General features: G+C 38.8%; 1 protein-coding gene across 1 annotated transcript in view; it reads right to left on the bottom strand.

The window, feature by feature from the left end:
- Nucleotides 1-20,332, bottom strand: part of LOC126092664 (dynein axonemal heavy chain 2) — a 994,477-nt gene that overhangs the window by 820,286 nt on the left and 153,859 nt on the right. Inside the window, exons 14-15 of the mRNA XM_049908386.1 lie at nucleotides 3,246-3,392; nucleotides 574-788 (exon numbers count right to left, since the gene is read on the bottom strand). Of these exons, the coding sequence (XP_049764343.1) occupies nucleotides 574-788; nucleotides 3,246-3,392 (362 nt within the window). The remainder of the gene's footprint in view (nucleotides 1-573; nucleotides 789-3,245; nucleotides 3,393-20,332) is intronic.

Raw genomic sequence — 20,332 nt, 5'->3', positions numbered from 1 at the left:
TGGGCAGGATGTGTAGCCAGGTGGATAGATGTTAGATAGACCTATGAAGTCCTTTTCTGGATCCCAACAGATAAAACAAGACCACAGCGATGATCTAATGGAAGGTGAATAGGTAACATTATATGATCTGAAGGGAAATATATCACAAAGAACTGTAATGGATGGGAAAGGTTACAGGACGCCTTTATCTATTAGTGGACATCAGTTGCCTACAAATGATAATGATGATGATCATGATGACATATGTTATCACTAAAGTTTCTACAAAAACAGCAGGTAATAACAAACATTTCAAAGTATGATTTTAATCATAGGGTACATAATTCTTTCATTTGATTGTTTACTTAGTTTATATGCTGCTTGTGCCCAGACGTTAAATAAAACCTAATTTCCTTTCATAATCCCATATTTAGCCTACTTCCAGACGTACAACTAATAATCAATCAGCACTTATATAAGAAAGTTATTAACTACAGAAAATTCATTGCAGTCATTTCTTATTAGATTACAAAGTTAAAAAGTATGGTTAACAATGCACATTTACAAACAAGGACATTCATAAAAGAAATTTACCCATCAAAATTGCACTCAATTAAACCTGGATTTATCAAACTGTGGCACATCAGAGGTCGACACAGCCTAGCATTGACATCTTCATCTAGTGTGTCAATCCATTTGTGATAAAGATCTTTCACTTGATTTTCTGTCCATTTCACTATGCTTTCATACTGTGAGTGTGTCTTTTCACCAATTGCACAAGGTATCATCCACTCAGCATCATCCAGTAACTGAAAATTACAAAAGGACTCTTGTTGTCTGTGCAGATCATTTTTCCTTAGGGTATATACTATCATTGAAAAACGTATGCATTACAAATTTATAAAATGTATTCAATTTAATATCACTGCATTTGTTATCTATTGCAAAAGGAACACTGTCTGATTGTTACTATGATGGTGGCTTACAGTTATTTCTCTGGTGTAGATAACTGACCTTTTCAGTGGCCTATCATTATGTAATCAAAGTACTTGCAGGCAATTGGTTAAAGTCATAACTTGAAAACAGAAAGCAACAGATAATGCTGAATGCCTTGAACTATGTATCTCTTAGTCTTGCAGCTTAAGATCTATTAATGGTCCCTTGCTGTTTTCCCTATTTGTTTCAATGTATCAGCCTTTGCACGTCAGTAAAACACTATAGCTACATAATGTTTACTAATGTACAAGCAGGTGGATAGTATGTAATCTACCAACAAGGAATAAAAGAAGTTTTACTGACTTCAATACAAAGCACATTAACACAGGAATTGCATACAACAGTCATGTGATACAGCAAGTATACTCCTTTAATTTACTATGCTCACACTGGCATTAGAAACAACAAGAGACATTGTTTTCTCTTGACACTAAAAAAGGGTGTCATCTGCAAATATTTGCTTATTTAATCCTATTTTGATCTCACCGTAATTTCAAAGTCAATATAGTTCAACTACTTTTTGCCTGATAATGTGTTATGGTATAATCTTTGGTGCTAACACAACAATATCAAAGACAATTTTAACATTTCCGTAAAGAGCTACTATAATCATACATGTGGTATCCCTGCAAAAATCACGTTTTGAGGTTTAAAAAACCTGAATTTGAATACATGTGCACCTTGTTCTAAATAATTTGACTCAGAATGAGAGAAATTATTTGTAACACATTCCACTGCAAGGGAAGTGGATCCCCACTATGAACGTAATGATTTATAATCTGGCACTAAAATCTTCACTGTATTGCCCAATAATATTAAATGTTAAGAGGCAATAAATCTTTATTCAAATGCAATTTAAAGAAGTATTCATTTTGACATTCCACTGTTCTGTTTAGATGAACTCTTTTAAAAATAAATAAAATATTTCTACTACTTAAATTTCCATTAATATGTGCAGAGAATTAAAAGATAAATAGTATCTAATCATTTAGCTGATGCTATAATATTAAAAATGTAAATGTAGTATTGTATCACATGTAACAATAATAGTGTACACTTTTATTGCTAGACTGTAATGAGAAAAAGTGAAATATATACCACATGTGCATTACTAATAGTATACTCATATTGTTGCTTATGTCACCATTTTTGTCTTCTAGGTACTGAACCATTCCACACCAAAGTGAATTCCTCACATTACAACATCTGTGGAATATGTATGCCATAATTATATAAAATAATTTCTATAATTTGGAACACCAAGTTATGCTGGGACAGTCAATTCACAGTGTGTTGTGCATAACTGCCCCAGATATTTTAAGTACAAAATAATCTGACTTTTAACATAAACATTTTTTTTATACTGTCTGAATAATAATCCAAGAGAAACCAAAATTACACTACAGTTAAACAGACACACAAAACTGGCACAGAAATAGACGGGGACTCTATACACTGAGGGGGAGGGGGGGGGGGGGGGGGGGGGGGGAAGGAGAGAGGAAGGAAAAAAAACTGGTAGCCTCCACAGGAGGGTAATACTAGACAATAGTTTAAAACCTGTTACATTACATATGGCAAACAAAGTAATTAACAAGCCAGAAGAGGTTTGGGGAAGCAGACCAGACAGCGAGGTCATCGGTCTCATCGGATTACAGAAGGATGGGGAAGGATGTCGGCCGTGCCCTTTCAGAGGAACCATCCCGGCATTTGCCTGGAGTGATTTAGGGAAATCACGGAAAACCTAAATCAGGATGGCCGGACGCGGGATTGAACCGTCGTCCTCCCAAATGCGAGTCCAAGCCAGAAGAGCTTAATTCCATTAATATTCAGCCCCTATGGATTGACAGGAAAGAATCCATTTTATTCTGTAAGTAATCTGTTATTTTTTAAATTTTTTCATAAATGCCACAGTGTAAAGATTAATTCTGAGTCACATTTTCATGGGAGACTACAGCAATATGTGCCATTCAAATATCACATCATTAAGAAATTTGTTCATGTTGTATTTTAAGTAACAAGGAACAGGTACCTAGTAGAAGCAGGTACCTAGTTATGCTTCATCATAATAGCTAATATCAACTCATACTGTATCGAAAGCAAGTTATTAAAAAGGCCAGAATTCAACTATATTGTTATTATAATTACCAGACAGTTTTCGGAGTATTAAAATGATTAGAAAAATAATGTATGAAAATTTTTATCTAACACTGTTACTCACACACAAGAGAAAGAATGTTACATTATTTTTTATATAAGTTATCTATGTATACCTTCATTAAGCGATCAAGTCGTTTCTTTGTCATCCTGTACATCATTGCCCGGCCAGAGAAGTATGCATAACAAGCAGGAATATTGTATTCATTTGACACCATCCTCTTTTTAGCAACTAGCATATCATCTACAAAAAGGTTATAGACCTGAAATTTAAAGCAAGTTCAAACTGTTAATCACTTTTATTTTGTTTGCTAGTGAAAATGTATACTTATAACAGCAGTGATGTATACTCTGAAAAATAAAAAATGAGTGCTTATTTACATTTTGAATTTCCAAACTCTCTGCAAGACAGATTACCTCAACAATTGAATGTCTGCTGCTTTGGAAGCAATAGTGTCACCGCACAATGTTTCAGTGTCATTACTGCAGAAGCATTTATTATGGTTGATGGACACTCTGAAAATGGAACTTTGCTAAATTTCAAACTCCATTGTAATTTCACAAGTACTTTTTTGCATTTGTGCATAAATACATAATATAAATGTGCTGATGTGCTGACTCAGTAAAGTTACAGAAAAACCTTTTCTTAAGCACAACCAACCTCAATTTCCAGAAGCAGGTTTGAGACCTACTTGAGTTACAACGTAAGTACGCATGTTCAAAAGAAAACTATCAGTGTTAAAAGTTAAAGCCACAAATGTTAGAAGTATCATACTCACCACTTACAAGTTTCTTACATTCTTCTCCCAGTTTCTGATCATTCATGTACTTTATGTAACAATCATGGATTTATTGAAAGATGAGGAGGCACAGTAGACTAAATTAAGCTGCAAGTGCAGCATGTTAAAAATGAGTGGAAGTAGCAATTACTTAACAAACTTACTTCGGAGCCAGTTTAAGGTCACATGAGGCCCACTGCACAGGTGAACTGGGGGGTTCTCAAGTAACAACAGGTACTCATATTTCTTTAAAATATACCATTATACTTCCATACAATATGTGAAGGAAATGTCTAATAAAATGCTATTCCAATTTAAGCACTAACAGATGCTAAGCAACTTCCTGTCAGACCAAAATTGTATGACAGACTGGGAATAGAACCAAAAACTTCGTAAAACTAAAGAAATGGGTATGGGTCATACGTCATGATTGGGCAGCTCAGTCAGAAAGACTATGTGTATTGCAGCTTGTGTGGATTGAAAGGATAGTTGAGGGAATTGGCAATAGACTCAGTGTGATGGTTGTTGTACTGGTACTTCTCCTCAGCTCAGTAATTGTACAATAGGAGTGACAGGGAACAGTTTGGGAACTTTATTTTGGCACAGTTCTGTAAAGGTCAGCATCTGACTTCATTAGGGTGGCTTTACATGGCACTTCTTTAAATTTTTTTGTAATCTTCTTTCCTGTGCCACTGCAAGCTCATCACTAATTAATAAACACATTCAATTAACACTTTCCATCACAGTTCATCACATTTTCATCATTTGACACCTGCTCAAAGAGTTAGTTTGGACGTAGCTGATTATCTTTCAAGTACTTTACCTTCCACCAAGGATATTCACATGGAAATGTCCCACTAGTGGCCTTTTTAACTCATAATAATCTACCATGCCTCATAACAATCTACCAAATAGCAGGATGTCAAATTAGTTAATTTTTTAGCAACAAAATGGGAGAAACAACGGTTGTCATAGAACGAAATTTTGACTCTGCAGCAGTGTGTGCGCTGATTTGAAACTTCCTGGCAGATTAAAACTGTGTGCCGGACCGAGACTTGAACTTGGGAAGTTTGCCTTTCACTGGCTAGTGCTCTACCAGTTGAGCTATCCAAGCATGACTCATGACCCATCCCCACAGCTTCAATTCTGCCAGTATCTCACCTCCTACCTTCCAAACTTCACAAAAGCTCTCCTTCAAACCTTGCGGAACTTGCAAGAGCACTTGCCCACGAAAGGCAAAGGTCCCAAGTTCGTGTCTCGGTCCAGCACACAGTTTTAATCTGCCAAAAGTTTCAATGGTTGTCATGATACCTGTATTGCCTAGCACAGTGTTCTGCAACCAGAGGGCCATGACACACTGGTGTGCCAACACAAAGTGAAGGGTGTGATGTGAACATTTACACATATTACTGTAAGAAATTATAGGATTTCAATTTTAGAACACCACAAATTTTTATGTTGTTAAAGAGATTAAATGTAATTTATTTACTTCAATTCGCGGAAGGGATGGCTTGCAAGGGGAGGGAAAGTAAGTTGGCCAAGCATACCAGGAGCTTAGTTCATCAGCGCCACCTGCCAATGGTGACATGTCTGATTACTGAAATATTATGCCCATCGGACACTATGAACTGGCAGTACACCCGTGGACTGTTCCATCAACAAATACACTAGGAGAAACTGAAGAATAACAAGAAGGTGCTTGTTTATTTTTTAAATTATTTAACACATGTTCATATGTTATATTTTCATAGAAATTAAATGTAATTTATTTACTCAATATTGTCATACTTTGCTTATCTTAATTGTTATCTTGCCTGTACCACTGCACTGGTTACGCCACTAGGCTGAGAGTACATTGTAGCACCACTTATTTTGCATACAGCTGGCTTTACTTGCTTCACCCCAAATTTCTGGAAATTAGTAAAAGTTTCCCTTTCTTATTCATATTATTGCATTCTTTCGATATTTGTTCCAATTTTTAACTGCTTGTAAACTTTATTGCTCTTTTTGTTTGCTGCCAAAAGACATATACACTGTTAGACAGTAATACAATATTTCAGTGCAACAACATTGTTGTCATTTCACCCTAGATTTTCAATTGTTAACGAGCATTTCAGTTCAGTTTTATCATAGTCATGTCTGCAGTAGCTTGAACACTGTGACTGTCACACCAGTCTTTTCAGTTATAGTATTGTTAAATCATCCCCCGCCCAATATGGGTAAATTCAATGTACAGTGTGGTCCGCACTCGACTGCAAGTAGGGAAACTATCAAGCCTGAAAAAAAGAAACAGAAAGTTGTTCAAAGGCAATACAGTGATAATTATTTACCTTTTTTGGTATGGTGACGAAATATGCCCAATACCCGAGTGTGTTGTCTGTGGTGAAAAACTCAGTAATGCTGGTGCACCCAGTAAAGTGAAATGACATTTGTGAAAAAACATTCCTCTCTCTTAAGTAAAGAAGTGAATTATTTTCGTTAAGTGTTCAGAATAAAATAAAGAACAATCAAATCTCATGACTATACCAGGAAGCATTTCACAAAAAGTACATGAAGCTAGGTATAAGGAACCTGAACTTACTGTAATGGCTGAAAAAACCACACACAATAGCAGAAACATTGTTAATGCTCACTTGTATATGAATGGCAGAAATAGTCCTTTTTCACAAGATGCTACTGATGTTTCAAAACTTTCTCTCTCTGCTGAGACAATCAGCCACCGAGTTAGTGACACATCCAGTGACATCGATGACATTTCAAAGGAGACAATAAAGAACAATCATTAGTTCTCACATTGGATTGACTGTCCCACTGATATTGGCAGTTATGCACAACTTCTCTCCTACATAGGGTATGGTGATGGTGATGTAACTGAAAGGTATTATTATTATTATTATTATTATTATTATTATTATTATTATTATTATTTTCCCCAAAGAACTACCTGAAATATTTTGTGTGACTAATGACTATTTGGTCCGTAATGAACAAACTTGGGAGGACTGCATTAGTGTCTGCACAGACGGAGCTGCTTCTATGACAGAGCAAGTGAAAGGATTCATGGGTAAAGTATGTGAAGTAAATCCTAACTTATGAACTGACCATTGAAAAGATGACCTGTTATTTTGCAGACAGGCACACCGAAAAGACTGTTACACATGTGGTGATCAGCAAAAGCCTTCTTTGCTGAGGAAGGCTTTGATCGATAGCTACAAGTGTAACAGTCTTTTCATTGTGTCTGTCTGCAACTCAATGGGTCATCTTTATGGTGAGTAGCACTCTATCCTATTCCTAGTATTGTTGTTATTCAAACCTGGTGTTTCCATTGTTTGAACCAACCGTTGTCTCATTCACCATGAAGCCACTATTTCTGCCATCTCCACTGAAAATTGTGATGGACTAAGTACTAAAAGCCATGAATGTCATCAACTTGTGGTCTTTAAATATGTGGCTTTTTAAGGTTTTGTGTCAAGAAATGGAATCACAGTGCACTACACCTCTGTTGCATAGAGAAGTATAATGGTTATTTTGAGGTAAAGTGTTAACATAAATGTCTGAACTTAAGACATGAGGTACTTGGATTTCTGGCTATTGAGGGCATTAATATGCAGATTTAATTGCATATGATGAATGGGAATCTGAGTTGACACATCTTTCTGATATTTTTGTGCACTTAAACGAGCTAAACAGAGAAATGCAAGGTAGAAATGAAAATATTGTGCCTAGTATGGATAATATTCAAGGGTTTATCAATAAGTTAAATTTGAGGATATAAATAATTGGAACTGGATCATGCAAAGTGTTCCCAAGTGTATAGCCTCTCAACGACAATAATAAGGACTTGATGAACTTAATTAAAGAACATTTAGTACTATATACTATGAGGTTTCGGGACTGCAGCTGGATCGTGTTGACTTCTTGCCACAGTATTTTGGTTAGCAACCATTCGGCCATCTTCATGTGTCCGCCACTGAAGACTGCTAGTTCACGGTGTCAGCTTTATAGCAAAAATTGGTGCAGAGATGGATGCACATTGGCAGCCATCACAGAAGAGTCCTCTATCGAAGTCCAAGCCCTCTGCAAATACTGTTCCATCTCTGGCGTGCAAGCCCATGTGTAAAGGTGAAACTACATGTCCACACTCTGTCAGAATGTGCACTCACAGCATTAAAAGCAAATGTCAGATGTCGCCTTTTGCAGCCCAGTAAGTCGGCCGTAGCTGAACATTCTATTACTATAGGACTCACTATGGATTATTCTGCCAGAAAATCCTGGCTCCACTAGGTCCTTTTGGGACTCATTAATTAAAGAATCTATGGAAATACATCTAGCACAAGATCTTATAAATCATAATGGCAGTTTTCAACTGGACAAGGCTAGGCAGCCGTTGATCTCTTTAATTTTTTCTGAAAGAAAACATTTTATTCATAAGGACACATCTGGTGACATCTGACGACTGTTTCTAGCACCACGAGCACGCATTCCAACAGAGTTTTACCTTTACACTTACACTTGTGTGCCACAGATGGAACACTATTTGCAGAGGATGCAGACTTCGATAGAGGATATTCCTGTGATGGCTGCCAATGCACATGCGTCCCCACGCCAATTTTTGCTATTAAGCTGACACCGTGAACTAGCAGTCTCCAACAGCAGACATCTGAAGATGGCTGAACGGTTGCCAGCCAAAATATTGTGGCAAGATATCAACATGATCTGTCTGCAACCTCGAATTCTCACAACATACAAAAATATTTTGGAGAGAGTGTTGAAGATTTTGACTAGGTTCATGATCCTTTCAAGAATTTGAAACATCTTCCAAATAACCTAGGTTTAGGCTTACAAGAGGAACTGGCAGATAACAGAACACCGCGATTACAATTTTTGAAAGTACCTTTGAATATATTTTGGTTGAGCAGAGTTATTTACCTTAAAATTTGTATTAGAAACGTCTGTTTCCTACAGTGAGCTAAAGCTAACAAGTCATTAATACATGCATGAGCCTACTCCTATTTTACAATAATAATTGATTACATAATAGTGTAATAACTCACAATTATATTAAGGTTCAGATGATTTTGAGGGGACAGGCATTTTGGCGGGCCAAGTTGAGTCTAGGCCTGTCTCGATCTACAGTGAGTAATAAAAGGTTGCAGAATGCTGGCTTAATGGACAGGAGGACAGATGAATCTTCTGCGTGAATGGTGGAAGAATTGTTTTCCTAACCTCACCTGAATATGCTCTCTTTTAGTCTTCTACTAACAAAATATAAAATAACTGAATAGTCTGGTAATTAATGTAGTCCACAGGAAAGTGTTTTTTAGCCAGTCTTAGAAAAATGTGGTCATGCCTCTGGAAGTGTCTGCTCAGTTCGACATTCACCAGGAGAAGATAAATTAGCTCTGTCTTTCTTCAGACAACTGAAATTAGACAGCAGCAGAGGTAGAAGTGCTCAAATGAGTGCCTAGTCAATAGTAAAAGATACTTGACAAGAAAAAGAAAGATGAAAATGTTACATCAAACCAAGAAACTAAACAGAAAGAGTTATGTCACAGACAGGGAATATATGATATCTTAGAAGCTCCCTTAAAATGTATTCAGAATGAAACGAAAAGGAAGAATATGAGATAGTCAGGGCAAAAGGAGAACAGAAGACATATTCCAAAAGACAGAGGAACAGATGATATGACTCCAAACGATAGGAACTCTACCCATCTTTTATCCTTGGAACCCCTCTGTGGAAGATGTTTGACCAGGACCACAAAATAGAATTGGCCTTTAACCTCACAGAATGAGTAATGTTACGCTTTTCTTCCATAGCCCCAAAAATTGACCTGATTCCTCACTATGAAGAAGATGAAATCAATGCCTGACATCCTTTTTCATTTCTCTCTGGTATTTAATACCAGCAAATCACTCCTTTTGGTGGCCAAGGAATAGACACACTTTAAAAACTACAAAAATAAAATATATGGAAGAAGAAGAAAACCTCACAATATGCACCACGATGGTTAACCTAGCCCCCTTATCGATAATATAAAAGCATTACCCTTCCCTTAGTAAGCTATTTAAACTCTTATATTTCATAAATAACAAAGATACGAAATTACCATGACCTAATACAATTTTTTTATAAAACCCCATGGGTTCAAAACAGTTCTTCTTACAACTAAATTATAGCTGATCATGGACATCCAGTGTTGGCTCTGAAAGGCCTTATTGTTTCTGTATTTCTAGGAACTGGTTCCTTCATGAATAATGGGGCCATTATAGATTTCTGTAAAGGGCTGCTCCTTTGAAAAACGCAGTAACTACAAGAGTCTGTTCATTAATAAGAAGACATGTAAGGGTAGTAACTGACTTAATTGATAGTTGACCACTGATGGTTGATGTCTCAACAGTCCTTTGCGCAATTAACTGCCGTCCGCTTCACGTCTGCTGTGCAGTGAGCTACGTTAATTTAAGTATTAACTGTATTTTTCTTACTTGTCACTTGTTCTTCCATGTGTTTTTGCTTTTAGGAAGCTTTGTCGAGTGCTAGTAATAGTGTTCCATAGATTTCGTGCTTGTTTTGAATACAGTCAGAGAGAGTCCCTTTAGTCAGCCATAGTGCCAGTAGTGTCAATGTCATCGTAACTACCATCCGCTTCACGTCTGCTGTGCAGCGAGCTACCTTAATTTAAGTATTAACTGTATTTTTCTTACTTGACACTTCTTCTTCCTTGTGTTTTTGCTTTTAGGAAGCTTTGTCGAGTGCTAGTAATAGTGTTCCATAGATTTCGTGTTTGTTTTGAATACAATCAGAGAGAGTCCCTTTAGTCAACCATAGTGCCAGTAGTGCTAGTGTTTGTTTTCAATACAGTCCAGAGACAGGTAGTGCTATTTTCATTGTTTTCTACAAGAAGTGGCTAGCAACCACAGTTTAGTCAACAATCAGCCGCCTTTAGTGAATTAGCAGTCTAGTTAAAAGTTGATTACCTCTCTACAGTAAATTGATTTCTTAGGATGGATAGGATGTGTGACTGCTGTGTACGGAAGCAGGAGGATCTGGCCACTGTTCGCGAACAGCTGAGCGTGTTGATGGCTGTGGTCAGCCATCTTAAGGCTGCTGCCTCGAAGTGTAGCGGCAGTGGGGAGTCTGGTGCGTCACATGCTACACCCCAGGTGTTACATGCTTCACCCACTGTCCCTGCTGTCGAGACATCTTCGCGGGTACCGGGGCGGTTCGGCCACCCTCTCCCCAAGGGGAGTGTTGGGTTCGGCGGCGTTCGCGGTGCACGAGGCGGAGGGTAAATGTGGAGGCTGGCCGTGTGGCATTGCCCACTCTGCCTGTGAGTGGACATGTGGCTGCTCCTTCAGCAAGGTCCGAGCAGGCACACGGGGGGAGGGGTTTATAGTTATTGGGAGCTCCAACGTTAGGCGGGTGATGGAGCCCCTTAGGAAAACAGCGGAAAGGTCGGGGAAGAAGGCCAATGTTCACTTTGTCTGCTTGCCGGGGGGTCTCATCCGAGATGTGGAGGAGGCCCTGCCGGCGGCGATAGAGAGCACTGGGTACACCCGACTGCAAATTGTTGCTCATGTCGGCACCGATGACTCCTGCCGTTTGGGTTCAGAGGTCATCCTCAGTTCGTACAGGCGGTTGGCGGAATTGGTGAAGGTGGAAAGCCTCGCTCGTGCGGTGGAATCAGAGCTAACTATTTGTAGTATCGTTCCCAGAACCGATCGCAGTCCTCTGGTTTGGAGCCGAGTGGAAGGTTTAAACCAGAGGCTCAGACAATTCTGCAGAGATTTGGGGTGCAAATTTCTCGACTTCCGCTATCGGGTGGAGAAATGTAGGGTCCCCCTGAATAGGTCAGGTGTGCACTACACGCCGGAAGCGGCTAGAAGGGTAGCGGAGTACGTATGGAGTGCACATGGGGGTTTTTTAGGTTAGAGAATTCCCTCCCTAGGCCCGACAAGATGCCTCCTGAGACACGGCAAGGTAGGAGTAGGCAAAATGGAGCAAGGAATAACAATATTAATGTCCTAATAGTAAACTGCAGGAGCGTCTATAGAAGGTCCCAGAACTGCTCTCATTAATAAACGGTCACAACGCCCATATAGTACTAGGGACAGAAAGTTGGCTGAAACCAGACGTAAAGAGTAATGAAATCCTAAACTCAGATTGGAATGTATACTGCAGAGACAGGCTGCACAGTGAAGGGGGAGGGTGTCTCTATAGGCCCCCTGGCTCAGCAGCTGTTGTGGCTGAACACCTGAAGGATAATTTGGAAAATATTTCGAGTATATTTCCCCACCATGTTATAGTTCTGGGTGGAGATTTTAATTTGCTGGATATAGACTGGGCGACTCAAACGTTCATAACGGGTGGCAGGGACAAAGAATCCAGTAAAAATTTTTAAGTGCTTTATCTGAAAACTACCTTGAGCAGTTAAAGAGAGAACCGACTCGTGGCGATAACATATTAGACCTTCTGGTGACAAACAGACCCGAACTATTTGAAACAGTTAACGCAGAACAGGGAATCAGTGATCATAAAGCGGTTACTGCATCGATGATTTCAGCCGTAAATAGAAATATTAAAAAAGGTAGGAAGATTTTTCTGTTTAGCAAAAGTGACAAAAGGCAGATTACAGAGTACCTGACAGCTCAACACAAAGGTTTTGTCTCAAGTACAGATAGTGTTGAGGATCAGTGGACAAAGTTCAAAACCATCGTACAATATGTGTTAGATGATTATGTGCCAAGCAAGATCGTAAGAGATGGAAAAGAGCCACCTTGGTACAACAACCAAGTTAGAAAACTGCTGCGGAAGCTAAGGGAACTTCACAGCTAACATAAACACAGCCAAAGCCTTACAGACAAACAAAAACTCCGCGAAGCAAAATGGAGTGTGAGGAGGGCTATGCAAGAGGCGTTCAATGAATTCTAAAGAAAAGTTCTATGTATTGACTTGGCAGAAAATCCTAAGAAATTTTGGCCTTATGTCAAAGCGGTAGGTGGATCAAAACAAAATGTCCAGACACTCTGTGACCAAAATGGTACTGAAACAGAGGCTGACAGACTAAAGGCCGAAATACTAAATGTCTTTTTTCAAAGCTGTTTCACAGAGGAAGACTGCACTGTAGTTCCTTCTCTAGATTGTTGCACAGGTCACAAAATGGTAGATATCGAAATAGACGACAGAGGGATAAAGAAACAATTAAAATCGCTCAAAAGAGGAAAGGCCGCTGGACCTGATGGGATACCACTTCGATATTACACAGAGTACGCGAAGGAACTTGCCCCCCTTCTTTCGGCGATGTACTGTAGGTCTCTAGAAGAGCGTAGCGTTCCAAAGGATTGGAAAAGGGCACAGGTCATCCCCATTTTCAAGAAGGGACGTCGAACAGATGTGCAGAACTATAGACCTATATCTCTAACGTCGATCAGTTGTAGAATTTTGGAACACGTATTATGTTCGAGTATAATGACTTTTCTGGAGACTAGAAATCTACTCTGTAGGAATGAGCATGGGTTTCGAAAAAGACGGTCGTGTGAAACCCAGCTCGCGCTATTCATCCACGAGACTCAGACGCCCATAGACACAGGTTCACAGGTAGATGCCGTGTTTCTTGACTTCCGCAAGGCGTTCGATACAGTTCCCCACAGTCATTTAATGAACAAAGTAAGAGCATATTAACTATAAGACCAATTGTGTGATTGGATTGAAGAGTTCCTAGATAACAGAACACAACATGTCATTCTCAATGGAGAGAAGTCTTCCGAAGTAAGAGTGATTTCAGGTGTGCCGCAGGGGAGTGTCATAGGACCGTTGCTATTCACAATATACATAAATGACCTTGTGGATGACATCGGAAGTTCACTGAGGCTTTTTGCAGATGATGCTGTGGTGTATCGAGAGGTTGTAACAATGGAAAATTGTACTGAAATGCAGGAGGATCTGCAGTGAATTGACGCATGGTGCAGGGAATGGCAATTCAATCTCAATGTAGAAAAGTGTAATGTGCTGCGAATATATAGAAAGATAGATCCCTTATCATTTAGCTACAAAATAGCATGTCAGCAACAGGAAGCAGTTAATTCCATAAATTATCTGGGAGTATGCATTAGGAGTGATTTAAAATGGAATGATCATATAAAGTTGATAGTCAGTAAAGCAGATGCCAGACTGAGATTCATTGGAAGAATCCTAAGGAAATGCAATCCGAAAACAAAGGAAGTAGGTTACAGTACGCTTGTTCACCCACTGCTTGAATACTGCTCAGCAGTGTGGGATCCGTACCAGATAGGGTTGATAGAAGAGATAGAGAGGATCCAACGGAGAGCAGCGCGCTTCGTTACAGGATCATTTAGTAATAGCAAAAGTGTTACGGAGATGATAGATAAACTCCAGTGGAAGACTCTGCAGGAGAGACGCTCAGTAGCTCAGTACAGGCTTTTGTTAAAGTTTTGAGAACATACCTTCACCGAAGAGTCCAGCAGTATATTGCTCCCTCCTATGTATATCTTGCGAAGAGACCATGAGGATAAAATGAGAGAGATTAGAGCCCACACAGAAGCATACCGACAATCCTTCTTTCCACGAACAATACGAGACTGGAATAGAAGAGAGAACCGATAGAGGTACTCAGGGTACCCTCCACCACACACCGTCAGGTGGCTTGCGGAGTATGGATGTAGATGTAGAAGCTTAAAACAAGGATATGAATAAAGCTTGTTGTCAAAAGACCATTCTAAATGTGGGGAAACAATCAAATACTATCACTGTTTAAAATGCATCAACAAGTGTTTTCATTACAGTTTTCTGGCATTAAACGGTGTGAAATGACACAAACAGGATCAGATGCCAAATGGATTTGAAATAAGATGTGAGATGAACAAAAGAGCTGAAGCTGTTATGTCAAGGTAGGTGACATAGCAGAGCTGGGAGGACAGTTGTCAGTTATATTGTGTTCAGTACCAGGAGATTCACATGAGGTTGCTACGGACTGGACAGTGTGAAGAGAAATTCATCCCACTTTTCACAAAAGCCCAAGTGGCAGAGTAATCTGCCCATCCCAACTTAGCCTGCTTGACCACGAAGTTAAGTAAGAGAGTGTACCCAGCAGAAATTAAGATTTATGCTTTCTAACACACAAATTGTGTACACTAAACAGTCCACTGCCAAAGTTACAGCAATTATTATACAAAGATAATATAAATGAGTCATTCATTTTCAAAGCTCTATATTTTCCAAGGTAGGGACCAGGAAAATTCGCATTTTGCGATAAATGGAAAATAGGTGCAAATTCTGCCTCAAAATGTAAAAACACAAAATTAGTAAATGGGTGCTGTTTCACAGCAAATTGTATCCACATGAACTATTTTATGAGAGATACTTAGAAATAGCTTTATTTCTGCATATAAATATCGAAAATGTAACCAGTTTTCAGTTTCTGGTATTGTATGCTATCTGGCGAAAATCAATTTGGAAAGACAATGTGCATAAGAACCTGTTTGCAAAATAAAAGGTGTATGAATGCAATGAGGTATCAATCTGCTCAATGAGCTGCTGTCAGGCCAACAATGGATGGTCAAATGGTCTCTTTAAGATACCCACCGAATAATACAATGTAGGATTCAGCCATGGGACCTAGCATTTTATAACAAAGAAATGTATATGTCTGTTTCTTAGCTAAAGCCAAAAGATGATATAATGTGGACACTTTTAACGTGGAAAATTAGGTGGCAGATGTTTTGAACTGTGGTTGCACTGCATACTGCTACAGATCACATTTCAACTACATCAAACAACATTGTGCTAACCTCACCAAGCAATTGCACAGTAGCCATCCCTGAATGCTTTGTGTTGTGTGTTGCTTGTTTCATTTTCTTATTTTGAAATAATTACAGCAACTAATCCTGGTCCATCATGGATTTTGGTTACGACACAACACCAGAAGAGATTGGTGACCCCTATGATGGATGTGTCAGGCTTGTTTCCCTGCACCGCTCTTCTCCTCTCTGTCATCAAAATTCTAGCTTGTTTACACTATCGCCTATAGGGCCCACACTCTGCATGGTAGCGACTGGAAAACAAAATCTGTAACAATTTTCAACTGTGCTGAAATTCTTCCCCGAATGTTAAAGCAGAGTTACCATTGAAATGGTTCTACTTCTACACAAAGTGCCTTGTCAGTTCTATCCGTACCGTTTGCAAGTGTGGGTCCCACAGCTATGAATGCATTCAATTCACTGGTGGGAAAATGCTGCTGCTTGTCAACAAAAAATCATTTTTGAAATCTTAAATACAGCCAAAGGAAGAAAACCAATGCCATTTCGGAAGAAAACAGTGTTGAAGTTTTTGCAAAAGCAAACATTCCACTCAAAAAGTTCCCAAACAGAACTTTTTTCAACAGTCAGTATCAAAGAAATAAGGCTTTGTTTGTCTTCAACCATTTAGCATGGAAACATTTTAAATTTGTGCACCTAATCACTTACAAACAAAAAATAGATGTGAATTTCAACAACAAAAAAATGTGAATTTAAAAAAAAAAAAAAAAAAAAATTGGCCAAAAATGGATGCTACATTTTCTGGTCCCTATTCCAAAGTATTATATGTAAAAATAGCTTGATGCATCAGTATTTTAACAAAAATAATCAGTTTTTGAAAGTATAATGTAACTGGATAGATAAAAAAACTACTTACTGAGTGGTGGTAGGAGAGCATACACATAAAGGTATTAAAGTCTGGAAGCTTACAGAGCCAGTGACTCCTTCTTCTGACAGAATGGTTGCATGAGAAGGAAGAGGGGTGAAAGAAAGGGTTGGTGTGATTTAGGAAAAGGGGTAGAGTTTGGAAAAGTCACATGGAACCTTGGCTCAGGGGCGACTTACCAGAAAGGATAAGAAGGAAAGACTGATTGTTGCGGACTGCACCGGGAAATATTTGAAAATCTGAGAACTTAAAGGTGGAAGACGGGATAATATGCAGGTCAGAGATAGTGCACTGCATGTAACCGAGGTGGGAGGGGCCGGCGAAAAATAGACAGGACAGAAAATGAAAGATGTAGAAAACTAAAATGAAGTGAAGAAAGGAGTAACTACTGTGAATAAATGCTGAGACAGAAGAAATTAATGTAAATTAACGCCAGGTGGGTGGCAAGTACCAAGGACATGTTGTAGTGCTAGTTCCCACATGCAGAGTTTTGAGAAACTGGTGCCTGGGGGAAGAATCCAGATGGCGTGTGTGACGTAACAGGCACCGAGGTCACAACTGTCATGTTTCAGAGCATTCTCTGTAACACGATACTGTGTGTTGCTGGTATACACCCTCTGCATATGCCCTATACACCCTCTGCCTATGTCCATCCATACTAACTGATAACTCGGTGGTAATCATGCTGATGTAACAGGCCAAACAGTGCTTACATAAAACCTGGTATACAATGTGTGTCATTTCACAGGTAGCTCTCCCTTTGATAGTATATGTTATGCCAGTTACAGGGCTGGTACAGGTGATGATAGGAGGGTGCATAGGGAAAATCTTCAAGTGGGGATGGTCACATGGGTGGAAGCCATAGGATAGGGAGATGGGTGTAGGAGGACCGTAGGGTCTGACAAGGATATTGCAGAGATTTGGAGGGCAACAAAAAGCTATTATTGGAGTGGTGAGCAAAATAACAGACAGAATGGACCTCATTTCAGGGCATGATTTTAGAAAGTCATAGCCTTGTCAAAGTAGCTGTTTAATACATTTAACACCAAGATAATAGTTAGTGACAAGAGGTGTACTCCTAAAATGTTTTTTGGAGGGGTTAGCAGTACCAGGGTTGGATGTGATGGCCTGAGAAATCTGTTTTGAACTAGGCTGGTGGGGTAATTATGTCCAGTGAGGGCTAGGTGTGAAGGGAGGTGTATTGCTGTAAAGAGTCTGCATCTGAAAAAAATACATTTGCCTCAAATGCCAAGGCTGTACGGGAGGGAACGTTTGACATGGAAAGGATGGAAACTGTCAAAATGTAAGTACTGCTATTTGTTCTTAGGTTTAATGTGAACAGAAGCACATAGCTTACCTTCAGTGAGGATGAAATCAACGTCAAGAAAAGTGACATGGCATTCAGAATCGGGCCATGTAAAATTTAATTGGGAGAATGTATTTATAGATTAGAAAAATTTTAATGCCTCAGCCTCACCATGAGTTCATTGGCAAAGATGTCATCAATGTATTTAAACCAAACCAAGGTCTGAAGGCTTATGGATCCCAGAAATGCCCCCTCCAAGTGACCTGTGTAAAAGTTGGCACAGGTAGGAGTCATCCTGGTTCCCATGGCTGTGTCCCTGATCCACTAGTGTTTCTGCCTCTCAAACATAAAGTAGTTGTTGGTAAGTTTGTTGGCTGATTTGTGAGAGGAGACCAAACAGCAAGGTCATAGGACCCATTGGATTAGGGAAGGATGGGGAATGAAGTCAGCCATGCCCTTTCAAAGGAACCATCCTGGCATTTGCCTGAAGCAATTTAGGGAAACCACAATAAACTTGAATCAGAATGGCCGGACGTGCATTTGAACTGTCATACTCCTAAATCCGAGTCCAGTGTGCTAACCATTGCACCACCTTCCTCAGTGTGTTGGTAAGTACCAAGTTGATTCCTACTTTCACTTAATTTGTTTTGACAACATAATTAGCTTCAATATCCACACTGCTATTACTTCATATGTAAAAAATTTATTCCAATAGGCAAAAGTGTGAGTGTGTACTATCAACCACTACAATGAATGCAACTTGCCTACACAATTAAAGATTTGCACACTAGTCCCGAACCCTTGTCAGCTGTTACATAACTGTCATGCAATCTGGTGATGAAACATATTATACATTGGTAATCACACCATTTTGGGGTATTCACAATAAATCTGTTTTACCCTAAAAGAAACCACACACCCTTTTTATGTGAAGTCATATCGAATTCTTAGAGCTTATAAAGAAACAGCGGTAACTGAAACTGATTTTTTTTATATCAGGTAATGCAGCACACTTTATAAACAAATTAGAAGTATTTTGAATATTTTTGAACCCGCTTAGGGTTATTAAAAAAATTACAAAGAAAATGCTTCCTCAAATTGAGGTACGATTTCATACAATGTTATAAATTTGAAGGAGACCAAATTTTTACCAGATATGCATGACATGATGGCTGAGGTACTAGAACCATTTAATTCCACCTATTATGTGTATTACAAGGATAAAAAAATACCACATCTTACATTTTAATTTTTATAATTCAGTTAAAATTCTGCATGTTTTTGCCTAATGGTTCTGGTTCTTTAAATAATGTATTCACAAAATATGACCAAACTCCCTAATATGACCAAACAGTGTCGTTATCCTCCGTCAAGGCTTATCTTTTGGATGGAACTTGGCTATTAAGATATGGTACATTTTTCCCATGCCAAAAATTCCTTGAATTCCTTGACCACAAATTACGGATTGTTATCTGCAGTAACTATGTTGGCTTAACCACTTAACCAAAATAGTGCTTATGTAGGCAATTAATAATGGATTTGTTACTGCTCTCTTAGAAGGATAGAACATCATTAGCTCAGTTCAGTATTGCAGTATTACAATCTTGAGGCAGTGATCCACTAAGGTTCACAGCAACCAAATTCCATAACCTCTAAGAATTATAGTACACAATTGTGTACCAATATTCACAGTGTCCACTTTTACTCTCTGCCAAACCTTACAATTTATAAAAGTTCCTTGATCCTTTTAACATATTGTGAATTGTTGGTGTTTCGACAAATTCATAGTACATTTGCGTGGGCCAAAATGCCCTGCATATATTTATTCTGCATCAACACTTCTATTAGGTTTTCCAGGATATATACATATTATTTAGTTTCCTTGGAGTGTTTTTTTAATACAATTTCTGTATGGGTCCTCCAAATGGTGCTTAAGCAAGTCCATTTATTTATTTATTTATTTATCCATCCATCTACAGATCATCTGACAGTGATTTTGTATTTGTCATCGTAATACAATCAAAATAAAAAGCTCAAAATATACACAGAATAAACAGGTATTATGCTGTTGCCTGCTCTTTGGTTCAAATGGCTCTGAGCACTATGGGACTCAACTGCTGAGGTCATTAGTCCCCTAGAACTTAGAACTAGTTAAACCTAACTAACCTAAGGACATCACAAACATCCATGCCCGAGGCAGGATTCGAACCTGCGACCGTAGCGGTCTTGCGGTTCCACACTGCAGCGTCTTGAACCGCACGGCCACTTCGGCCGACCTGCTCTTTGAATGGAAGCTAGTTCACTAAACAGTTTCATTATTTCCTTTTCTTATCTTGTCACAAATAAAAATACACAATAATAAAGCTCCCTTTTGACATTTTCTCTATCTCTTAAACCCTTGGGAAGAATTAGCTATGG

Source organism: Schistocerca cancellata, chromosome 7 (assembly GCF_023864275.1).
Source record: "Schistocerca cancellata isolate TAMUIC-IGC-003103 chromosome 7, iqSchCanc2.1, whole genome shotgun sequence".
Classification (NCBI taxonomy): domain Eukaryota; kingdom Metazoa; phylum Arthropoda; class Insecta; order Orthoptera; family Acrididae; genus Schistocerca; species Schistocerca cancellata.
The sequence above is the reverse complement of the archived record's forward strand: the minus strand, read 5'-3'. Positions and strand labels throughout refer to the sequence as shown.